The 19,355-nt window shown below is 42.9% G+C and overlaps 1 protein-coding gene across 2 annotated transcripts in view; it reads left to right on the forward strand.

The window, feature by feature from the left end:
• EPHA7 (EPH receptor A7) overlaps positions 1-19,355 on the forward strand; it is a 419,947-nt gene that overhangs the window by 398,070 nt on the left and 2,522 nt on the right. For both annotated transcript variants that reach the window (XM_030199089.1, XM_030199090.1), the window contains exons 15-16: positions 15,118-15,311; positions 16,986-17,141. In XM_030199089.1, the coding sequence (XP_030054949.1) occupies positions 15,118-15,311; positions 16,986-17,141 (350 nt within the window). The remainder of the gene's footprint in view (positions 1-15,117; positions 15,312-16,985; positions 17,142-19,355) is intronic.

The raw sequence follows: 19,355 nt of genomic DNA on the forward strand, positions 1-19,355 counted from the left end.
CACTGGGAGTGTGGCCCCAGTAACCTAGAAATCACTGGGGATATTTTGAGAGCTGGAGACTCGCCAGAGGCGGTTATGTCACAGTCGGTGGGGGAAGGGTGCTAGTGTAGAGCACAAGTGGCAGGTGCAGGCTGACCTGAGCTTACTGGGGATAGACCCTGTAAGTGGCTGCGGGGTAACCCTAGGCAGGTGGCTGGACATTTCATGACAGTTACAAATGATTTTCGTTGTTCGGACCATCTGTTCTTGCTGTTTGAAGGGTGGAAGAAAGGGGAGCAGTCTTCCAAGGCCATGGTTTCCCAGTGGTTGCGGGAGGTCATTGCTTCAGCATATGTCTTGGTGGGGAAGTCACCTGTGCTGCATTTGAGGGTGCATTCCACGAGGGCACAGTCCACTTCTTTCGCCAAGTCTCGGGCAGTATCTATTGAAGAAATTTCCTTTTGTCTACTTGGTCCTCTGTCCACACCTTTTCGAAGCTTTACAGGCTGGACATAGCGGCATGCAGGGTTGCTGCTTTCAGGGCTTCGGTTTTATCAGCTGAAGTTGCTGGGTCCCACCCTACTTGAGGACTGCTTTGGTATGTCCCACAACTCTCTGGATTGATCTGTGCAATGCCTGGAAGGAAACATTAGTTCTTACCTGATAATTTTCTTTCCTTTAGTCCCAATATGTCAATCCAGAGGCCCACCCTTCTATCTGCTATTGGGTTAGCTATGGGGTTTCCCTCACACCTCTGTCATTCGGGGCCATGGCTCCTTTTCTTTCTGCATTCTATGTTCTATGCCGCTACGTCCAGCCTGTAAAGCTTCGATAAGGTGTGGACAGAGGACCAAATCCAAAGGTCACTACTCCATCCTCATCCTCCTCGACCTGTCTGCCGCCTTTGACACTGTCAATCACAACCTACTTCTCGCCACACTGTCCTCATTTGGGTTCCAGGGCTCTGTCCTCTCCTGGTTCTCCTCGTATCCCTCCCACCGTACCTTCAGAGTACATTCTCATGGTTCTTCCTCCACCCCCATCCCTCTCTCTGTCAGAGTTCCTCAGGGATCTGTCCTTGGACCCCTTCTTTTTTCAATCTACACCTCTTCCCTGGGATCCCTAATCTCATCACATGGTTTCCAATATCATCTTTATGCTGATGACACCCAGCTTTATCTCTCCACACCAGACATCACTGCAGAAACCCAGGCCAAGGTATCGGCCTGCTTATCCGACATTGCTACCTGGATGTCCAACCGCCACTTGAAACTGAACATGGCCAAGACCAAGCTTATTGTCTTCCCTCCCAAACCCACTTCTCCTCTCCCTCCACTCTCTATCTCAGTTGATAACACCCTCATCGTCCCCATCTCATCTGCCAACAACCTCGGAGTCATCTTCGACTCCTCCCTCTCCTTCTCTGCACATATCCAGCAGATAGCCAAGACCTGTCGCTTCTTCCTCTACAACATTAGCAAAATTCACCCTTTCCTCTCTGAGCACACCACCTGAACTCTCATCCACTCTCTCATTACCTCTCGCCTTGACTACTGCAACCTGCTCCTCACCGGCCTCCCACATTGCCATCTATCCCCCCTTCAATCCATTCAGAACGCTGCTGCACGTCTTACGTTCCGCCTGGACCGATATACTCATATCACCCCTCTCCTCAAGTCACTTCACTGGCTTCCAATCAGGTACCGCATACAATTCAAGCTTCTCCTCTTAACCTACAAATGCACTTGATCCGCAGCCCCTCCTTACCTCTCTACCCTCATCTCCCCTTATGTTCCTACCCGTAACCTCCGCAGACAAATCCCTCCTTGGAGTACCCTTCTCCACCACCGCCAACTCCAGGCTCCGCCCTTTCTGCCTTGCCTCACCCCATGCCTGGAATAAACTCCCTGAGTCCATACGCCAGGCCCCCTCCCTGCCCATCTTCAAAGCCTTGCTCAAAGCCCACCTCTTCAATGTCGCCTTCGGCACCTAACCACCTTACCTCTACTCATGATACCTAGACTGCCCCAACTTGACATTTCGCCCATTAGATTGTAATCTCCTTTGAGCAGGGACTGTCCTTTTTGTTAGACTGTACAGCGCTGCGTAACCCTAGTAGCGCTCTAGAAATGTTAAGTAGTAGTAGTAGTATGTTCACAGGTTTTATAGTTATGCTGGAGTTTAGTTAGAGGCAGGAGAGTGCTTGGCGCTAGTATTTGGTTCTCCACTACTATGGTATCGACAATACTGAGATGACTGCTGCGCAGGACCATGTATAGCAGATCTCAGACATTCTCTCTATCTCCACCTGCTGGTAGGGGGACATAACCCACACATCTCTGGATTGATCTGTTAGGACTAATGGAAAGAAAATTATCAGGTAAGAACTTATTTTTCCTCATTCCCCTTCAAAAATGGGGAATAATTGTCTGTGAACTCGCTATTCCCTTGTCTCACTCTAAGCGTACCCAGATCCTGCCCCCTTGCTATTTGCATGCACTTAGGTTTGATACTGTATTTCACAGTTTTGCAAAATGGGGACTTCCAAGGTAAACATTTAAGTGCCAGTTTATGCACATATTACATGCAAATAGAGTTGTAAAATGCTGAAAACACCTCCAGCAGTTAACAGGAAGGTTTTTGCAGTTGCCACGTGTTAAATTTTGGCAATTAACATTCAGTATTACAAAACCTTACTGCACTTTAATAATTAAGGCCCACAGTGAAGAATTTGAATTGGCTAAACTGTGGCTTATGCCAGTCTAATTTAACCCAGTTCTGAATCTGTCCCCCCCCCCCCCCCCCCCCCCCCCCCACCCCCTTGGACTGAATGATCGACATCATAGGAGAAAACAGAAGGAAAAAGTCTTAATGACAAGTCAGTTTGGCAGAGTGGAAAGTTGTTAATATTTGACAGGACTCTGTCAGAGATTTCATGGACTGTCAAAATACGAGCAAATAAATCCTTGGGGCAGAGCTCGAGAAATATTTACATTCCCTAGACACCCAGTAGAGTTTCATTTCTTTGACACCTTCCTTCTGTACTTGATTCAAATATGTGAAGAGGTCTGACAGGAATAGAAGATGTCTAAGGGAGAGCAAACTACCTTTGAAAGAGAATATAGCTTAAAATGCAGAAGAAATCTGTATCAACAGATCCAGCTGAACTTTCTTGTTTTCCTATTTTCTGAACAAAAAAACAAAACAAAGCAAAGCAACCAACATTCAACTGTGAGAATCTAATGTATGCCAGAGAAACACACAAAAAAACAGATACGCACTGCGTGAACTAAAGAGCATAGATGTGAATTTATGTCATATCCACCATATGGAAGGAAACATGCCACCATCAAGCACTCATTTTAGCAACTGCAGACTACATTGGGGCTCATTTTCAAAAGAGAAAAAATGTCTAAAAAGTGGCATAAATCTGCATTTCTCACAAAAATATCCAAATTGGTATTTTCAAAACCAATTTTTAGACATGTTTCTATGATGTTTGTCAGAACTACATTCATATCACAAGGGGGCATGTTAAGGGCAGATCAGGGCATTTTTTCTGCCATAATAGAACAAAACAAAAACATCCAGGGCTGTAAGTTGGAATTTTTGGTCTAGACCTGTTTTATTAATGAATAAGCCACAAAAAGTACCCTAAATGACCAGATGACCACTGGAGGGAATCAGGGATGACCTCCCCTTACTCCCCCAGTGAACACTAACCCCATCCTACCCCCACCCCCCCAAAAAATGTGATTAAAAACATTACTTACCAGCCTCTTTGCCGGCCTTAGATATTATACTCAGGTCCATTAGAGCAGTCTAGTGGTGGGTGCAGTGCACTGTGGACAGATGGACAAAGGCCCATACCCCCCTATACCTGTTACACTTCTGATGGAAACTCTGCGTCCTCCAAAAATCACCAGAAACCCATTGTACAAGCATATAGGTGTCAACTTCACCCAATAGGGCTATTGTAGTGGTGGTGTACAGTTGAGGGTGGTGGGCTTTGCGGGTTCAGCAGACAGGATAAGGGAGCAACAGTGAGATATGAACCTGGGAGCATTTATTTGAAGCCCACTGCAGTGCCACTTAGGGTGCCCCACTGCTCTCCTGGGATGTCTGTGTGGCCAGTCTACTAAGAATGCTGGCTTCTTCTATATCCCAATGGCTTGATTTTATGCATTTTTCACGTGGACGTTTTTTTTTTCTCGAAAATGGACCAAAAAGATTAATGTACAGATCACAAATACAGTGGGGGAAATAAGTATTTGATCCCTTGCTGATTTTATAAGTTTGCCCACTGACAAAGACATGAGCAGCCCATAATTGAAGGGTAGGTTATTGGTAACAGTGAGAGATAGCACATCACAAATTAAATCCGGAAAATCACATTGTGGAAAGTATATGAATTTATTTGCATTCTGCAGAGGGAAATAAGTATTTGATCCCCCACCAATCAGTAAGAGATCTGGCCCCTACAGACCAGGTAGATGCTCCAAATCAACTCGTTACCTGCATGACAGACAGCTGTCGGCAATGGTCACCTGTATGAAAGACACCTGTCCACAGACTCAGTGAATCAGTCAGACTCTAACCTCTACAAAATGGCCAAGAGCAAGGAGCTGTCTAAGGATGTCAGGGACAAGATCATACACCTGCACAAGGCTGGAATGGGCTACAAAACCATCAGTAAGACGCTGGGCGAGAAGGAGACAACTGTTGGTGCCATAGTAAGAAAATGGAAGAAGTACAAAATGACTGTCAATCGACAAAGATCTGGGGCTCCACGCAAAATCTCACCTCGTGGGGTATCCTTGATCATGAGGAAGGTTAGAAATCAGCCTACAACTACAAGGGGGGAACTTGTCAATGATCTCAAGGCAGCTGGGACCACTGTCACCACGAAAACCATTGGTAACACATTACGACATAACGGATTGCAATCCTGCAGTGCCCGCAAGGTCCCCCTGCTCCGGAAGGCACATGTGACGGCCCGTCTGAAGTTTGCCAGTGAACACCTGGATGATGCCGAGAGTGATTGGGAGAAGGTGCTGTGGTCAGATGAGACAAAAATTGAGCTCTTTGGCATGAACTCAACTCGCCGTGTTTGGAGGAAGAGAAATGCTGCCTATGACCCAAAGAACACCGTCCCCACTGTCAAGCATGGAGGTGGAAATGTTATGTTTTGGGGGTGTTTCTCTGCTAAGGGCACAGGACTACTTCACCGCATCAATGGGAGAATGGATGGGGCCATGTACCGTACAATTCTGAGTGACAACCTCCTTCCTTCCGCCAGGGCCTTAAAAATGGGTCGTGGCTGGGTCTTCCAGCACGACAATGACCCAAAACATACAGCCAAGGCAACAAAGGAGTGGCTCAGGAAGAAGCACATTAGGGTCATGGAGTGGCCTAGCCAGTCACCAGACCTTAATCCCATTGAAAACTTATGGAGGGAGCTGAAGATGCGAGTTGCCAAGCGACAGCCCAGAACTCTTAATGATTTAGAGATGATCTGCAAAGAGGAGTGGACCAAAATTCCTCCTGACATGTGTGCAAACCTCATCATCAACTACAGAAGAAGTCTGACCGCTGTGCTTGCCAACAAGGGTTTTGCCACCAAGTATTAGGTCTTGTTTGCCAGAGGGATTAAATACTTATTTCCCTCTGCAGAATGCAAATAAATTCATATACTTTCCACAATGTGATTTTCCGGATTTAATTTGTGATGTGCTATCTCTCACTGTTACCAATAACCTACCCTTCAATTATGGGCTGCTCATGTCTTTGTCAGTGGGCAAACTTACAAAATCAGCAAGGGATCAAATACTTATTTCCCCCACTGTACATCAAGCAAATAGCCATTAAAAAAAAATATATATATATATATCTGTTTTGAAAATGTCTATATTTCTCACTTGAATTTTAGATATTTTTAGCAAAACTACCAAAGTTGGACTTAGACGTCACATCGAAAATGCCCCTCCACGTATAATATAGTTGAAAACAACAGCAGTTCATCCTAGAAATACATATTTTAAAAAGCCCTTTAAAACATGCCTTTTGTATAGGGATGTTTGCAAAGACTGTTAGATGCAATCCAGTTGATCAGATAGGCAAAAATAAGTGCTTTAACAATTAGAAAATACAAAAATGTCCACCTTTTTCTGTTTAACTGATCAATTTTAGTTGGATTGCATATAGCAGGCTTCAGCCAGGACATTCTCATCCAGCAGTTCTTAGCTGGTAGAACTACAAATCCTGGATAATACATACCAAATAATTAAAATGTAGAGGATATCTAAGGAGTAGCCTACTGGTTAAAGCAGCAGGCTGGGAACCAGAGGCCCAAGTTCAAATCCCACAGCTGTTTCTTGCGCCTTTGGGTGAGACACTTAACCCTCCATTGCTTTGAAACGGCCACAGACTAGCAACCTCACCCCACCACGTAAGGCCTGCCACTGAAACCATCACACTTGTGGCAGCCCCATAAGCTATTCACGGCTCACTTCTTGTGGGCAGCAGAGATATGATGAAGCGGAGTATAATATCTATTTTTAAATAAGAGACTCAACATTTTGAAAGCATTTTTAATTGAATTATGTACCGTATTTTTCGGACTATAAGACGCACTTTTTCCCCCAAAATTTGGGAGGAAAATGGGGGGATGCGTCTTATAGTCCAAAGGTAGCGAGTTCCGAGTTCGGGATCGCCCTCCCCCCGAGTTCGGGATCGCCCTCCCCTACTCACGTCACGCGATGTTCCCTGGTGGTCTAGTGACGTCGGGGCAGGAAAGAGCCCCCTCTTTCCTGCCCAGCGCGCTGCTCTCCGTCCTCCTGTATGCTGCCTGACGGTCTCGGCGAGATTCAAAATGGCCGCCGAGACTTCAATTCTCGGCGGCCATTTTGAATCTCGCCGAGACCGTCAGGCAGCATACAGGAGGACGGAGAGCAGCGCGCTGGGCAGGAAAGAGGGGGCTCTTTCCTGCCCCGACGTCACTAGACCACCAGGGAACATCGCGTGACGTGAGTAGGGGAGGGCGATCCCGAACTCGGGGGGAGGGCGATCCTGAACTCAGACAAGACGCACTGGAGCACCTAGGTGCGTCTTATGGTCCGGTGCGTCTTATAGTCCGAAAAAACGGTAAGTCCTAGAGTAAAAAAAAAAAAAAAAACAACTGCCTGGAAAAAAGGAATGACAGTCTTAGAGTGCTCTGAGTTTGAGCATATGTTTGATACAATTCCTTCTGTTTCCTCCTGAATTGTAGGTTTAGTCTTATAGAAAGCCCTTTAGGATGGTAATAAACATGACAATAGCCAGACAACACTTTGTCATGTACTGTAGACCTCTCAATAAACGTGTTAACAGTAACACAAATTAAGTAAAGGTCTTAGAGTATGGACCCCCCCGCCCTCCCTTTTATAGAAACTTATCAAGCAACATCAACTCTTTTAATGATGACAAGAATGAAATATTAGCCAGCCGTTTCCCAAGATCTTAGAACACTGTTTTGTAATTAGTTTGGTGAAATACCCCTAGGAATTATTTTAAAAGCCATTTGTCAATCAAGTGGCTTCAGTCCAAGCACTCACTTTGTCTCATTAATAAAGGAAGTGGAGGAGTGGCCTAGTGGTTAGAGTGGTGGGCTTTGGTCCTGGGGAACTGGGTTTGATTCCCACTGCAGGCACAGGCAGCTGCTTGTGACTCTGGGCAAGTCACTTAACCCTCCATTGCCCCAGGTACAAATATGTACCTAAGCCGCATTGAGCCTGCCATGAGTGGGAAAGTGCGGGGTACAAAAAAAAAGAAAAAAAAGTGGTTTGGTTTCAAAAGTGTTTGTGAAATGAAAGAGAACTGGGCTAAACTGAAAGCAGGTATGCTACACATCCCTATGTTTGAGAAGTAAATAACAGAAAAAAAGTATGGTTTTCAAATGAGGAGAAGTGTACTAACCCATAGTATTTTCCAAAGGTTGGCAGCCTGTTTCATGTAAATGAGTGCCATAGAAAACTTTTATATTTACAAGCCGTCTTAGCTTTATCTTAACAAGTGACGTCTTTTGGAAATTATATGCTTGAAAAAGAACGATTTTGCTATCAAGTTTGCAAGCGCTATAAATCCAGTTTGTCCATTAAGTATGCTTGTGTATAATTTTGCTTTAGTTTTAACAATCCTCACTGCAAAGCTTTAAAGATCTGAATTAGGTGATTAAAAAACAGTCTCCAGATGTTTCCATTTTGAAAAGAGCAGTTTACTTTCGTCTTTAATTCTTTTTGTCAGATGTGGTCTGTTTCTGGCAGCTTAGACATTTGCCTCTAGTTTCAAACTGTCTAAAAGACTGTATGTTGCGATCACTGTGCGTCTTTCTCGTCCCCTTGTAGTGTAGCACTCAATATACTGCAGCATCTTAATGAGCCATATCCTTCCCTTTTACAGTCCTTGCCTGCAATTCTTAACCTTTAATGATATAAGATGTTGACTAATTTGACCCTAAAATAGTTTATAAGAGCTTCTTTACCACTGATGTCAAAGGCAGCTGGTCCTGGTATGCCCAGAGGGCTATTTTCAAATAATGTCATTACTTTAGCCACTTTCTAATCCACAGGGAATTTTCCTCTAAACAAAATAAGCTTGTAAAACCAATAAAACCTCTCTAATTTCTGTTCCCACTTCCTTTCAATTCCTTGGGTATTTGCTGTTTTGACCTAGTTCTATGTAGATTTTAAGTGCTTTCTTTTCGGTGTGCATGCCAGATATTACCACACATCACTAAGAAAATAAGAATATTCATACTGGGTCAGAGCAATGGTCCATCTAGTCCAGTATCCTGCTTCCAACAGTGGCCAATTCAGATCACAAGTACCTGGCAGAATCCCAAATAGTAGCAAATACCTGGCAGAATCCCAAATAGTCCTGATCCCAGGGACAAGCAGTGGCTTTCCCCACATCTGTCTCAAAAGCAGACAATGGACTTCTCCTCCAGGAACTTGTCCAAACATTTTTTAAAAACCCATATACATGAAACGCTGATACCACATCCTCTGACAATGAGTTCCAGAGATTAACTGTTTATTGAGTGAAAAAATATTTCCTCTTGGTCGTTTTAAAAATAGTACCATGTAACTTTGTTGAGTGTCCCCTAGCCTTTGTACTTTTTGTACCAAGAATACTTTTCAATCCTTTAGGGGGGCCCTTTTACTAAGCGCATACTTAAGCGAAACTTTCTTGCACGCTAAGCCCATTTTTAGTGTTTCCGTCAGAAAGGGCCTTTTCCAGTTTGTTGAGTATATGCCATGAACTAATGTTAACACAGGATCACTTGCTTGCTAGTTAGGCAACACTAAGGGCTCCCCCGTTACGGATGTGCTAACCAGTTAGTGCGGTGGTAATGTCAGCTCTCTAGCTGATTAGCATATCTAGACCCATTCTCCACCCCTGACATGTCCCTTCCCAACAAATATTTTTAAAAATAAAATTACCTCTTGTTTAGCTTGTGCAGATGGCAAAGCTAACATAGAATGCTTTAGCGTGTCCTGTGTTAGGCCATTTTTGCTGCATTAAGCGTGTGTTAGCACCTAATGCAACTTAGTTAAAGGAACCCTTAATTCTACATAAGTTGTATCCAATTCTTTATTGTTAAAGCTTTAAAACACCACCATTGCAATGTCACCTGAACTTTGCTTGTGGAACTTCATGCCCATCAATATTTCAGGCTAGCAACAACAACAATTAGGGAAAAATATTCCACACTATCCCAAGAGGAAAGGGAAATAAGAAGAGAGAAGCAAGAATGATGAAAAGGAATCAACTGGCAAAGGGGGTTGAGGAATAAATGACTCCCTTTTTCCAAAGTGTGCCTTTGTGTCACTTGAGTATTGCGTTCAGTTCTGGTTCGCCGTATCTCAAAAAAGATGTAGCGGAATTAGAAAAGGTTCAAAGAAGAGCGACCAAAATGATAAAAGGGGATGGAACTCCTTTCGTATGAGGAAAGGCTAAAGAGGTTAGGGCTCTTCAGGTTGGAAAAGAGACAGATATGGGGAGATATGATTGAGGTCTACAAAATCCTGAGTGGTGTCGAATGAGTAGAAGTAAATCGATTTTTTTACTCATTCCAAAAGTTCAAAGACTAGGGTACACTTGAGGAAGTTACAGGGAAATACTTTTAAAACAAATTGGAGGAAATATTTTTTCACTCAATGAATAGTTAAGCTCTGGAACACTTTGCTGGAGGATGTGGTAACAGCGGTTAGTGTATCTGGGTTTAAAAAAGGTTTGGACAAATTCCTGGAGGAAAAGTTTAGTCTGCTATTGAGACAGAAACGGGAAGCAACTGCTTGCCCTGGGATTTGTAGTATGGAGTGTTGCCACGATTTGGGTTTCTGCCAGGTACTTGTGATCTGGCTTGGCCACTGTTTGGAAAACAGGATACTGGGCTAGATGGACCATTGGTCTGACCCAATATGGCTATTCTTATGTTCTTATGTTTTTTATGTTCTAAATTTCATAAAGGATGGGAACTTTGCACATCTCAAGAGACCCATCAGGCCTTCTACCCATCCTAGGATATTTTGGGGACCTATAACTAAGCTGCGTTAGGCACTAATGTGTGCCTAACACAGCAAAAATGGTCTAATATGGGTGGGATATGCTAAAGTGTCCTGCATTAGTTTTACCAGCTGTGTGTGATAAGCACATGGTATTTTTGGGGGAGGGGGGAGGGGTGGAGAATGGACATGAAAAGCTATTTAGCTAACTCACTGACATTAGCGTGAACTAACTAAGTAACGCTGATTTAACACAGGAGCCCTTAGCTAATATTACACACAGCCATATTTTCAACAAATAGAAAATGAGAAAAAAGCCCTTTTTGATGGTATGCTAAAAAGAGGCTTAGCATATGGGAAAGACCAATGTAAAAAAGCGCTAAGCCCATTTCGTAGTGCAGCTTAGTAAAAGGTCCCCTGTGAAATGACCCGATAAGGGTGCTCTCAACTTTAGTCTGAGGGCAGATATCATTGGCTGAGCTGTGACTCAGCCAGGAGAAGGGGATAGGCAGGAGAATTAGGAGAGGTGCAGGGTTAATGGGTTGGTGTGGGTTTGGTTTGGTCGCTGGAGAAGAAGGAGGGAATGTGGATGTGATTGGCTGAGGTGTGGGAGGGGGAGGAGAGAAGTGTGCAAGCTCAGGGATTTTGTGGCAAGAGTCATTGGGCGGACGGGTGTAGGTTGGGAAGGAGTGGGTTTGTGTGAGGTGCTTGAAAAATGTTGTCCGCCCACCCTTCCCTTCTTTTGGTTTTGTTAAGGTGGGTGGTTGCTAGTGGGTGCAGCATTTCCTTGTTGGTTAGGAGTGGGGAGTTGGTTGCAGCTGGTGGGGAAATGCATGTGTTGACCTGGAATGCAGCCTTATGAGGGGATTAATTATTGAATGTGGGGAATTAAGAGGATGAAAACTTGTAGGCATCACCACCACAAGTTGAGATGTGGCTTGGCGACACCGTGGGTGACACAGTTACTCTGAGTTGTGTTTTGTTCATGTTAATATATGGGCAGCTAGTTCAGTACCGACTAGCTGTGGGGTTTGGGATTTTGTGGCTGCTCTGGGTTGGGTCTGTTTTGCAGGGAGTTGTTCACATACTTTGTGATAGTTTGAATTTGTTACTAAAGCTGTGACCAATATATTGCCAAAAGGAACTTGTTGTGGTCTTGTTTGGGGAAGGGGGAGGGGTTTGGATAGGAATAGCAAAGGAAGGGTTCTAGAGCCAATGTTACGAAAACAAAGCTCTCCAAAGCTAAGTACAAATGTATTAAGTTAGTGCAGTTAGGGATAGTGACTACAGTTTAAATGATGACATTCATTCCTATGTATCTCATTCATTCAGAATCTGGCTGTCCCTCTTTTATCCTACTTTACACTTCCACATGCATCCTTCAGTACATTTGATGTTCAAAAATAGCCATGAATGTCCACATATTTGTAGTTATTGTACTTGATCTGTTTCATAGTGCTAAGCCCAGAATAGCCTTTGATCTTACATTCTACTGTGTCCATTTTGACCTGATCAAAAAGATATAGGGGGTTGTTTACTAAAGCTTAGCTCGAGTTATCTGCAGCAGGGCCCATAGGAATAAAGTGGGCCCTGCTGTACATAACTAAAGCTAAGCTTTAGTAAACTATATATTGTTAATCTTTGTTTTTGTGCACAGTGAAATTATAGAGATCTGCACTATAGTGCAATTAAAAACATGCAGTTCCAGTGTACTGGATATCTTCTATGAAACACGTTTTTGTCTTTTCTAGACTTTATCTGGCTGCATTGGACTTTTATATCCTTTTGTACCCTGTCCTGGAGTTTTATAACATTTTATCAATGGATTAACTATTTCCACCTAGATCGAAATGTTCTTTTCAAGAACAACTGAAGTGAGGATTGTATTTTAGTTCTCACATTTTTCTGTACTCCGTAAGGACACTTTTACTAAAGCTTAGCATGCCCAAATGGAGTTAAGAACGGGCTTCTTTGCATGTAGTGTGCGCTAATTCCATTAGCTCGTGCTAAGCTTTAGTAAAAGAGACCATTTACTATTTCATACGCTAATAGAATTAGCATGCTAAGAGATCTTTTTACCAAGCTGTGGTAGAAAGTGGCCTTAACACGCCGTTACATGGGTTTTTCCCGCATGCTAATGCCCTTTTTACCGCAACACTAAAATGTCCGATTTTCCATTTGTTCAATTAATGTCCATGCATTAATGTCGCCATTATAGCATATAGCCATTACAAAAGATTACCACTGTTTTGTAGGCTCACACCATAATCTTGCCCTAATCAATTAGCATGCGGTGATGTGGATGCACTGATTAGCTCAGAAACGCCCATTCTTCACCCTCATACGTGCCCCCTCCGGGAAGAAATAAAAAAATATTTTTAGCATGCAGATAGAGGTTAAGGGACCTCTAAATGTTGTGTGTCTTTCTGTGTACCTGTGGGACAAATGGCATTTAGCGCATGCTAATGTCAGTTAGTGCACAATAAGCTTAGTAAAAGGGCCATTGGTTAGGAAGATACTGGGACATTATTTTAAATAAAGTTTTTTTTATAAAAACTTTATTTAAAATCCTAACTAAAGAGTCCTTTTACTAAAACAAATAAATAAATGAGAACAAAACATACAATGAAATAAAAATATAAAATGTCAACATAATTCAATGAACTTCTTTACTCTTCATTATTCTCTGTTCTTCGCTATTTCCTCTAATTAATTAGTTTAGTTTTGATTTCATCTTTCCTGCTTAGATCAGGGATACAAAAGGCCATGAGGTCGAGTTTTCAAATATCCCTAATGAATATGAATCAAATGTAATAAGCAGGTTTTCACTCTATAACAATGATTTGATCCTGTCAGATAATACTTAATTAAACCATTGAGTTCCCATTATAAATTATTATTATATTAAATAATTCTTTATTTAAGTATAGTTTTGAACAGTAGTTCATATAAAAAATACTTTCAAGCTCCTTAATCTGTCCACCCACCCGCTGAATTATTATATCTGATGCAATGAAAAGACATTAGCAATAACAAAACAAATGAACATTCACTTAAAAATTCTAATGTTCTTCTTACACAGAGACCGCAACTTCAATAAATTCAAAAATCTCTGAAAGTTGAATCCAAAATCTTGTAGTTTCCATTAAAGCTTTTTTCAAAAGCAGATTCAAGATGATAGCCTCTCATCGCCCTTAAAGCCTTCTAACAATAAGTTCTAGAATCTTGTAATTACATTGTAGCAATATCCATAGAATCTATATATATAAAACTCACCCTCAACGTTCTATTGGCTTCTGATGTCACTGAAGCCAAGGTTCGTATGTTCGAAGCTCTGAAGCCTCGAAAATCACAGTCTCTGGGCCCCGCCCTCGCGTCAAACGTTATGACGTTGAGGGCGGAGGTGGAGCGATTCACCGCCCTCGCGTCAAACGTTATGACGTTGAGGGCGGAGCAATTCACCAACATCGACGACGGGTGGGGGAGGGCCACAGGAAAGCCTTGCTAGCGCCTGTTTCATTGGCTCCAGAAATGGGCCTTTTTTTACTAGTGAATTATAAAAACCTCTTCAAACTCTTCTTCATACCAGAATGAAATTTCCAGCTGCAGTCGGTCCAATAGCTCCCATGCACTTTTAACATAATACCCATAGGATGTCTAGAATCTTTTTTGATAATAGAAGAGCACGGTTGGTGTATCCTACTAAACTCTACCTATACCTTTAGTTGTACAGAATTGGTCTCCTATTCGTCTTGCAATCATCACAACTAAACATACATCTGATGGCATAAGGCCATCTCAGAGACAACGTGATTTAAGCCCCCAGAAACAGAACAATTAGGTTTTAATGAAGTGTATTAGTCAAGCAATTTGTAATACATACAACAGTCCAAACCCCTTCCTTTTATTTGAAAAAAAAAAATAAGTTACTGAACTTCAAATATGTGACTGCTTTTGGTCCCATGACATGACAATTAGCCATTCTCAACATTTTAGATCTGTGACTTTAATCATGTTTTTTTTTCAGAGATAGTCACATATGGTTTTCATTAACTTGAACACCTATGAGTATAATTAATACCCTTGGTGAATTTGACTGTTGGATTTTCTCAGGAGCTAGGTCAGTGGTCTCCAGCTCTGATCCTGATGAGCTACCAGCAAGATAGACTTCAAAATAACCAAAATTCACCAGTTCACTTGGCTCACTATCCTGCTGTATGAGCATTTCTTGTTAACATCCTGGTAGCTTATATGAGCCAGATTTAGGGCCCTGTTTACTAAGCCGTGCTGTAGGCGCTCTAACGTTTTTAGCACGCGCTAACAGTAGAAACACCCATAGGAATATATGGGTGTCTCTAGCATTTGCGTGCGATAAAAATGTTAGCGCGCCTTAGGAAACAGGGCCCTTAGACTACTGTGTGTTATAAAGAATAATTTGTTAAAGGAGTTTAAATATACCAAACATATCATTTGAGTGTTGTTTTCATTTATATATCTGTAAGAGTGTTAATGTAAATTTTGTTGAATTGACATTCCATAACACTTTATTGATATGCATTTCTATTTGACTAAACAATTGTACTTGGGTTCTTAGGTTATAAAAGCCATTGAAGAGGGTTATCGTTTGCCAGCACCAATGGATTGCCCAGCAGGCCTTCACCAGTTGATGTTGGATTGCTGGCAAAAAGAACGAAGCGAGAGGCCAAAGTTTGAGCAGATCGTTGGTATTCTGGACAAAATGATTCGGAACCCAAACAGTCTGAAAACTCCGCTTGGGACCTGCAGTAGGTAAGACACACGCCTGTGATTACATGTAGGCTAAATTCTATATATTGCACCTGAAAAATCCAAGCAGAACAAATTTCCACCTAAGCGTATTCCACTTGTAGCTGTTTTCCATCTACACTTCTTCCCTTGGCTCTCTGATATCATCCCATGGCTTTCAATACCATCTCTACGCTGATGACTCCCAGATCTACCTCTCTACCCCCGATGTCTCAACCGGCATCCAGACCAAAGTTTCAGCCTACCTGTCTGTCATCGCTGCCTGGATGTCTCAACGTCATCTGAAGCTCAACATGGCCAAAACCGAGCTTCTCCTCTTTCCCCCTAAACCTACCTCCCCTCTCCCCCCTTTCTCTATTTCGGTGGATGGCACTCTCATTCACCCCGTCTCATCTGCTCATCTTTGACTCCTCTCTCTCCTTCTCTGCCCACATTCAGCAGATTGCCAAAGCCTGTCGTTTCTTTCTCTACAACATTATCAAAATCCATCCCTTCATCTCTGAGCACTCTACCAGAACCCTTATCCACACTCTTATCACCTCTTGTCTTGATTATTGTAGCCTACTTTTCACTGGCCTCCCTCTTAGCCATCTCTCTCCTCTTCAATCAATCCAAAACTCCGCTGCGCAACTCATCTTCCGCCAAAGTCGCTATGCCCACATTAGCCCTCTCCTTAAGTCACTTCACTGGCTACCCATCCGTTTCCGTATTCAATTCAAACTTCTCCTATTGACCTATAAGTGCATTCACTCTGCCGCTCCCCAGTACCTCTCCACTCTTGTCTCTCCCTACGTCCCCTTTCGAGTACTGTGTTCTGTAGATGAATCTCTCTTATCTGTCCCCTTCTTCTCTACTGCTAATTCAAGACTCCGTTCCTTTTGTCTCGCTGCACCTCATGCCTGGAATAGACTTCCCGAGCCTGAACGTCTAGCCCCGTCTTTAGCCACAATTTCAATTTGGTTACACTTTTTTGAAATCTGTCCGTAGCTCTGAACGTCATTAGATCACCCTGATTTTGTAATTTTTTGGCATATATTTTGTGCAGTATTTTATAATTCTTTACAAAAAATGTAGTATAGCACAGCATAACACTTATCTTAATAAGCTGGCGACAGTATCTAGTAGCAGGAGAACCACCGACATGGCCAGGTTTCGTAAAAAAACGTCCTCAGGGAAGAGGTTCTCAAAACATATGTCTCACATACTCCTGCTTAGAAACAAAATGGCCGCCCAACTAAATTTAGTCACGCAGATGGGCACTCGGTGTATTCTATAAAATGCGGAAATTAGGATTATTCCATAAAGTATGCCTAAATTAAGGCATATTTTATAGACTACGCTTAGGCGTATTTAATTTCGGTGCTGATTTTATTTTTTAGCGCTGGGGCAAGTCTGAAAGTGGAGAGTGGGCGTGTTCTGTGCTAATGGGTTAGCGTAGCTACACTGATGCGCAATAACTGATTATTAGCACATGAGTCCGTACCACCTACATAATGGGTGACAATAAGGTTTAATGCGCTAAGGAAAAATGGCCTTAACGTGCGGAAATGACCTGCATAAGGATGTGCTAAGACCACTTTTTACTGCACCTTGATAAAAATGCCCCATAAAAATCAACTTTTTTTCCACATTGATTTTGCCAAATAACGATCCTTTCTTTTCACTCCTTTTATTTAGACCGATCAGCCCTCTTTTGGATCAGAGCACTCTTGACTTCACTTCGTTTTGTTCAGTGGGAGACTGGTTAGAAGCCATCAAAATGGAAAGGTATAAGGACAACTTCACTGCGGCAGGCTACAGCTCCCTGGAATCTGTAGCCAGAATGACTATAGAGTAAGTTAGAACTTTCTCTGTGAACTGTAAAGCAGTATATAATTTATTCATTCTACTTTTGCCAGGTGTAAATCTCATGTGGCACACATTGCAGGCTGGGTTCATGTTTATAGAGCTGAATGGTAAGGGAGGGAGAAGATCCCAAATTACGAGTGAGTGCATTCAGAGGTATAGTTATCAATGTGGGCTACTGTTAAGACATATTATTTTACAATTAATTTGTACTATTTTAGCACAGGTCCTATTTCATACAATGATACCTAGTTACTGATAACTGAGATTAACAGTAAAATAACATGTCATAATGATAGCACACATTGATAACACAGTAATATCAGTAGAAATGCAGAATGTAGCAGGTTAATGATCTTATGTTTTTAATATAAACAGCTGAGGCAATTATAAAGACTTATGCTTGAGTTGGATTAAAAAATGTTTATTCATGGATTTTGTTACCATCACAGATACATACAGGCTTATTTTTTGAAAGAGAAGGGCGCCCATCTTTCGACACAAATTGGGAGATGGGCGTCCTTCTCTCAGGGTCGCCCAAATCGGCATAATCGAAAGCCGATTTTGGGCATCCCCAACTGCTTCCCGTCACGGGGACGACCAAAGTTCCCGGGGGCATGTCAGAGGCGTAGCAAAGGCGGGACTGGGGCGTGCCTAACAGATGGGCATCCTCGTGCAATAATGGAAAAAAGAAGGGCGTTCCTGACAAGCACTTTGCCGACTTTACTTGGTCCATTTTTTCTTACGACCAAGCCTCAAAAAGGTGCCCGAAGTGACCAGATGACCCCCGGAGGGAATCGTGGATGACCTCCCCTTACTCCCCCATTGGTAACCAACCCCCTCCCACCCTGAAAAAAACAACTTTAAAAACTTTTTTTGCCAGCCTCAAATATCATACTCAGGTCCATCGCAGCAGTATGTAGGTCCCTGGGGGGGAATGTGTGTGTGTGTCAGCAGAGGCATAGCAAAGGCGTGGACGTCCTTCTTTCAAACATTTTGGATGTCCTGAACTTCCCACCTACAGGGATGGCCAAATTTCAAGGGATTGGAGTAGAGTGGAATGACCTAGTGGTTAGAGCACTGGTTTTGCAATCCAGAGGTGGCTGGTTCAAATCCCACTGCTGCTACTTGTGATCCAATATCTAAATAAATAGATAAAGGTAGTGTCAGAGGCATAGCAGAGGTATGAACAATTTTGGAGGTCGCCAATTGCAGGGACAGAGGCGTAGCAAAGGCACCTAATACTTGGACGTCCTTCACCCATACTTAAAAAAAAGACGTCCCTGGACTTGTGTTTTTTTAAGGTTGTAGACGGCTATTATACACAGCTTGTCTAAGTGTATGAAGCCGTCTTTGGCATGCGCAGAGCAGCCACGCATAACGCATGGCTGCTCTGCACTGGCTTCCCCTCCTTAGGAAGGAAATCGTGTGCAAATGAGCTAACAGCGAGCAGCTCATTTGCATGCGATTTCCTTCATGCATGCCCGTTCCTTTCCAAATCGCTAAGGGATCGGTAAGGGAAGGGCTTTTTCCGTTCAGTTAGTGCATCAGCTAGTCCACTGCAGTGCCCCCTAGGGTGCCCGGTTGGTGTCCTGGCATGTCAGGGGAACCAGTGCACTACGAATGCTGGCTTCTCCCATGACCAAATGAGTTGGATTTGGTCGTTTTTGAGATGGGCGTCTTCGGTTTCTATTATCGCCGAAAACAGGGAACGACCATCTCAACATTTTGATGTGAAAACTGTCCATCTGCCACTTTTTTGCCACTGTTGAGATGTTTTTTTTTCTCTCTTGAAAATGAGCACTTGTGGCTCAGTCTAGCCATCAGATTGACTAATAATTTATTTGGCATATATCACACAAATCAATCTCACAAAACTTAGGCGCCCTTTTGCAAAGGTACGGTAGGCGAACCACATGGGTAGCACACATCAAATCGGCCCTACCACCGGGGTAGCATGAGAGCCCCAGTGGTAGTTCTGAAGTTGGTGCACACAGTTTCCTGCGGCAGAAAATAATTTTCTATTTTCTGCCACGGGTGGGCGTTCCCAGTGGTAATCAGCGGCATGGCCACATTGATGTGTGCTGCCTGATTACCGTTGGGTTAGCCCGTGAGCCCTTACTGCCTATCTAATAGGTGAGCTGTTACTGCACGCTAATTTTAATATTAGCACATGGGAATTTACTGCCTTAGTTTTAAAAA

Source organism: Microcaecilia unicolor, chromosome 3 (assembly GCF_901765095.1).
Source record: "Microcaecilia unicolor chromosome 3, aMicUni1.1, whole genome shotgun sequence".
Lineage (NCBI taxonomy): Eukaryota > Metazoa > Chordata > Amphibia > Gymnophiona > Siphonopidae > Microcaecilia > Microcaecilia unicolor.